At 38.4% G+C, this 6,196-nt stretch overlaps 1 protein-coding gene across 1 annotated transcript in view; it reads right to left on the bottom strand.

The window, feature by feature from the left end:
* SENP1 (SUMO1/sentrin specific peptidase 1) overlaps positions 1-6,196 on the bottom strand; it is a 92,969-nt gene that overhangs the window by 61,300 nt on the left and 25,473 nt on the right. The window contains exon 7 of the mRNA XM_006888226.1: positions 4,592-4,763. Coding sequence (XP_006888288.1) covers positions 4,592-4,763 — 172 coding nt within the window. The remainder of the gene's footprint in view (positions 1-4,591; positions 4,764-6,196) is intronic.

The following is a 6,196-nucleotide window of genomic DNA, read 5'->3' as shown; positions in this document are numbered from 1 at the left end:
TCAACTTCTTCACCATCCATCCTAATGCTGCCATTTGGTCCAGTGGTGAGAATCTTTGTCTTCTTGACATTGAGCCTCAATCCATATTGAAGGCTGCAGTCCTTGACCCTCTGTAGCAAGCGCTTCAGGTCCTACTCAGTTTCAGCAAGCAGGGTTGTGTTATCTACATAACTCAGACTGTTGATAGATCTTTCACCAATCCTGATGCCACACTTCTCATAGAGCCCAGCCTCCTGGGTAATTTATTCTGCATACAGGTTGAAAAGGTACAGAGATAAGACACACTCCTGGCATACACCCTTCCCAATTTTGAACCATGCAGTATTTCCTTGCTCTGTTCTGACGACTGCCTCTTGGTACAAGTATAGGCTTTTGCATTAGCACGATCAAGTGTTCTGGGATTCCCATTTTTCTCAAAGTCAGCCACAGTTTGTTATGATCCACACAGTCAAACGCTTTTGCATAATCAATGAAGCACAGATAGACATTCCTCTGGTACTCCCTGCTTTCAGCTAAAATCCATCTAACATTAGCTACAAAATCCCTAGTACCATGACCCCTTCTAAACCCAGCATCAACTTCTGGCAGTTCTCTGCTGATGTGCTGTTCCAGTCATTTTTAAACATTACAGTGAAATGTGCAAGGAGCTGGATTCAGAAAATCGAAAGGGTTGAACTCGCTCAGCATTTCTTAAACTCAAGGAACTGAAGAACAAATGCAAACCTCGAGTTGCTATCATCAAGGAGGCTTTAGGCAGAATATTAAATTATTTAGGAAGTATTAAAAGAAAATGGAAAGAATATACCAAGTCACTGTATCGAAAGGAATTGGAAGACACAGAATTTAATGAAACAACATATGAGCAAGGGCCTATGGTGATGAAGGAAGAAGTTCAAGCTGCTTTGAAGGAAATAGCAAAAAATAAGGCCCCAGGAATAGATGATATACCAATTGACATATTTCAACTAACAGATGCTGCCCTGGACGTGCTCACCAAGTTATGCCAAGAAATCTGGAAAATAACCAGTTGCCCAACTGACTGGAAGAGATCTATATTTGTTCCCATTACAAAGGAGGGTGACCCAACAGAGTGTGGAAACTGTAGTACAATATCATTGATTTCACATGCAAGCAAGATTCTGCTGACGATTATCCAAAAACGACTGGAACAGCACATCAGAATTAGTTACATGTGAAAATCGTGAGAGGGAAGTTAAACTTAAAAGTGGAGCATCTCCTGGATTATGGTGATTACCCTGTTTCCACTGTCCCATCATTCTTGGATAAAAAGTTCTGACTGTATTATCACATCATAGAGAAGTAAGCAAAGCAGATAAATTGGTGGTAAGGGATTACTTCATCATATATTGTGCCAAAGAAACGTAAAAAACTCAAAATCATCCCCCCATTAGTGACCTTAAATAAGAACGGAGAAAAGTGAAACAGAAAAGAGTCATTTGTACTACTGTAAGCTTTAACCATGAAGTTAAAGCCATGCAGTCAATTTACACTCACAGGAAATGCTATAGCACAGGATAAACACCCTTCCCCCATCATCTTTACTGAAGCAAACAGTCATATCTTTTTCCTGTGCAGTAACTTGTGAGTTCAAACTACTGACTTTTAGGTCAGTAATGAAGTGCCTAACGGGCCACCAGGATGGACTCGTTTACATACCAAAAGCCCCCACAAATAATTTTCCTTAATTAATACATCTTAAAAGAAAAGCTTCTGTTTAAGCCTGTATAATCCCAGAGTCATCAGATAGCATAAAATTAAAAAGAGTAAACAGAGGATCAGCAACAGAGAGAAGATTCTCAACATGATGAACTAACAATGATTGTCCCAATGGGCTAGAGTATGGTGGCAATCATGAGGATGGTGCAGGGCAGAGCTAGGTTCAAAGGATCACTATGGTCCTGGCCAACTCAACGGCACCTAAAAATAACAGCATCACATCCCAAATAATTTTCTGAGGGTTCTTCAAGTCTCATACTTTCAGTTTAAATTAATTTATGGTTTTAAAAAAGAAAGAATCCCAAACAGTTAAGAACATTTCACTGTTGTACATATTAAAAATAGTAAATAGGTAAAAAATCTTAAGACACATAGAGTGTACAGCAAAAAAAATCTAAACTGCATGGGACCAAGCACCTCTCTTAGAGATCCCAACATTTCCATGGACAAGTACTTTTCCACTAGCTTTTAAATTCTTATCTATTTAGTCCCAGAGGAAAAACGGTATTTTATTTTTATGTGAATTACATGTACTACCCAAGATTGTTGTTGTTGTCATGTGCTGTCAAGTCACTAGCAACTCATAGCGACCCTATGTACCAAAGCCCTAAATTCTGCTCTATCCAGTGCCAACCTCACTGTCTTCGACACACTTACTTCCATCACCCCAATCACTGAACTGATTCATCTCATTGAAGGTCTTCCTCACCTGCGTTGTCTATCCACTCTCTGAAACATGATGTCTCTCTCCAAGGACAAGTCCCTCTTTGCAACATGCACAAAGTATGTCAGACAAAGCTTCAGAATCTTTGACTCCAAGGAGCAGCCTGGTTTCATCCTCTACAGGACAAAGCTGTTCGTTCTCCTAGCAGTCCGTGGTATAATCTATTCACACTCTTCTCCATCACTATAGTTCAAAGGAATCAATTCTCCTTCTGTCATCCCTAGTCACTGTCCAACTCTCCAATGCATAGCATGCAACTGCCAGTCCAGATCAGGCACACCTTAGTTTCCACCCTGATATCATTTCTCCTCAGTACTCTGGAGAGGTGACTCACAGCTGACTTTCCCAATGCAATTCATCTCTTGATTGCATGGCTGCTGGTACCAAGAATGTTGACTGTGAAGCCAAGGAAACTAAAACTGTTAACTATCTCAATCTTTTCACCATCCATACTGATGCTGGCAATTGGCCCAGTGGTGAGAATCTGTGTTTTCTTGATATTGAGCTTCAATCTGTATTGAAGGCTGCAGTTTTTGACCTTCTGCAGCAAGCGCTTCAGGTCCTACTCAGTTCCAGTAAGCAGGGTTGTGTTATCCACATAATGCAAGTTGTTGATGAATCTTCCACCAATCCTGATGCCACATTCCTCCCCATATAGCCCAGGGTCCTGGATGATCTGTTCTGCATACAGACTGAAAAGGTATGGAGACAGAATACAACCCTGGTGGACTCCCTTCCCAAGTCTGAACCATGCAGTGTCTCCTTGCTCTGTTCTGACAGAGCCTCTTGGTCCAAGTACAGGTTTCCCATAAGCAAAATCAAATGTTCTGGGATTCCCATTCTTCTCAGAGCCAGCTATAGCTTATTGTGATCCACACAGTCAAAAGACTGTACAGTCAATGACGCACAGATAAACATTCCTCTGGTACGCCCTGCTTTCTGCCAAGATCCATCCAACATTAGCTGTAATTTCTCTAGTACCACAATCGCTTCTAAATCCAGCCTGCACAACTGATACCTAAATAATTTATTTAAAAACTGATAATATAGTTTGGCTTCTATTTTCTTATTAATAAGATAAGAGTTGTTCTATGTTTTTTTAGTATAGGTGGTTTACTTTTCTTAACAGGACAATACAGATCTAAAACAATTCAGACAAAAATTCCTGCAGCTCAAGTTTGATAGGACAGGCTCAATCTTTACCATATCCTTGGCAATGTAGGATAAAGGAAATTCCAGTTTCTTGTCTTCCAAGGACCTAGTCTGCAGCTCAAGAGTTATTTGGGAGTATGAAATTATCCAATCGATATAAGTCTGAGAATGGCAAAGAAAATGCAAAGGAAGAGGATCAAGTGATACGAAGGAGGAACATACATTATACGCTTGCCTTTTACTAGCTGTTTGGTCTTTGAACTTTAATTTCCAAATGTATTTATTTCACAGATTAAAAAATTTTAAAATAATAATATACCCAAGAATAATACTGGAGAAACTAATGTTACAGAAAGTTTTCATATAGCATTACACACACACAGAGAGAGACAGAGAGAGAAAGAGAATGGATGAATGAATTTGTGTATAGCTCCACAACAGCCAGTCTAAAATAAATACAGAACTCAACAGGTAACCATATTTTGTGCCACACTACAATACAGTCACAGGTTTGATTCCTCCCCCTCCTTTGAGAAAGTTTTTATTCTATAGAACAACATATTAATTGCTTACCTGGCTTTTAAAATTTTTTTTTTCATTTTTATTCTATATTGACAGCAAATTATACCTAGTGAGAACCAGGGACAAGCTTTTAATCAAAATAATGCTAAAAGTTTTACAAATGGGAACAGGAGTCTGGAAAAGTCTACTAGTCAAGGAGTTCTTTGATGTATGAGAATACTGGAGATTAAGGAAAAGTCTGCTACCCAAAAGAAATAGAAGACAAAACGGAAAATAATGATGTATTGCTAAAACACCTGTTAGATCTTTCAGAACAGATGGCAACACTCAAGAGTTCTAAGAAAGAAAATCGCAGAAAGAATTAAATGGAGTAAGCACATAAAAGCAAAGATATTAAGTGGCTAAATACAGGGAAAGCGTCTAACTTTTAGCAGCTTTTGCTGCAGGTTTTCTCACCTCTTCTGCAGTGCTGACATGTCGCCTCTGAGTTTTCTTGGGACTCAAAAGGTTTCGACGACATGAACCACTCCAAGATGGACTTGGAACAGGCTTAATAGGAAAAGATTTTTCATATGCAGACACATGGCAGTGATGGTTTGACTTTCCCATAAAATTATTTGATAATCCGCTAAAAAAGAAAAAAGAAAATTGTACGAAAAGATAAGGGCAGCAAGCAAATAAATCTATTGATTATTTTCACTTTCAAAACCAACAACAACAACAAAAATATACAGAATGAAATGCATCTTATGTGAGGGAAATCTACAAGAAATTATATAGTAGTTTAAATGAGTTATAAGGAGCTGCACTGTCAACTCAAATGCATGTGGTTTGAATCTACCAGCTGTTCTGTGGGATAAAAATGAGCAATCTCCTCTCATGCAATTTACTGCCTCTGAAAACCTGCTGGAGGGTCAACTATGGGTTGGTTCCGACTTGAAGGTACATAACAACAACAACAACAACAGAAAATTCTTCAAAAAATCCTGGTGGCTCAGTGGTTAAGTTCTTGGCTGTTAACCAAAGGGTTGGTGGTTTGAATGCACCAGCCATTCCATAGGAGAACATACATTTAGAATCTTGGAAATCCTTGGGTACAACTGTACTCCCTCCTAAAGGGTCACTATGAGGCAGGATAGATGCAACGGGAACAGGCTATGGTATTCTCTAGATCACAATCTGTAAGATTCTTTGGTAAGGAAGCATATAGTAGGTCAGAACAATTACCAGATTATACTTCAGAAAACTTGGTTCAGTAATTCTAAATACATGGATGCACTGTTTTATTCTACTTCTCACATTCCCATTCCCTAGTCTATCTGAAGGAAACTATGTTACGTTTAAATATGTAAACATGAGTAAAACGAAAACTCCTCTAGTAAGTTTAAAAGAAAATTCCAAAATGTCCTGAAACACCAGTAGAGGGCCCCCTTCATTCACTAAAAATAGTCACAAGGCTTTATGTGGGTGCAGAACTCTTGGTTACTTCTGGTCTTAGTACTGACTTCCTTCGAAGAAAAACTTGGTTTTATTTATTTCTTTATACTATTTGTGCTCTAAATAAAGGGGAAAAATATTTTGTGAAATAAAAAAGCTAGTCTTATCTCCTGGACTATATTATCTCCATACGTTCTATGGCATCCATTAATATCCAGAATTATAAGTTAGACTTACTTATTGAACATATTTTCCCCCCTAAGACTTAGAATAGATATACACAGCTGACCAACTCAAGAACAACAGATAAAATCTATAAAATCTTTAAATTAGTACATGTGGTGTTGATCCAAATGAAATCATATGAGGACTTAAAATCCACAAACACACATGCTCTCCTTCCTTAACGCTTCAAATTCTCATGGCATCTGTATGTGCTGGAGTAGGCAAAGGAGCAAAGACTCAGTTTCAAGTACAGATTATTCTCTTTTTTTTGCCAATTTTAAATATGTCTTTATTTGAGACATTGCATTTTCCACTTAAAATACAGTGACAATAAAGTGCAATGTTACTGTTGTAGAATGGGACTGTCCTTGGGGTTGGGGAGAGACTGAGTAAGATGGG

The sequence above is a fragment of the Elephantulus edwardii genome, unplaced genomic scaffold, assembly GCF_000299155.1.
Source record: "Elephantulus edwardii isolate Elephantulus edwardi_28Jun2011 unplaced genomic scaffold, EleEdw1.0 scaffold00065, whole genome shotgun sequence".
Lineage (NCBI taxonomy): Eukaryota > Metazoa > Chordata > Mammalia > Macroscelidea > Macroscelididae > Elephantulus > Elephantulus edwardii.
This window is presented reverse-complemented; position numbering and strand designations above follow the sequence as displayed.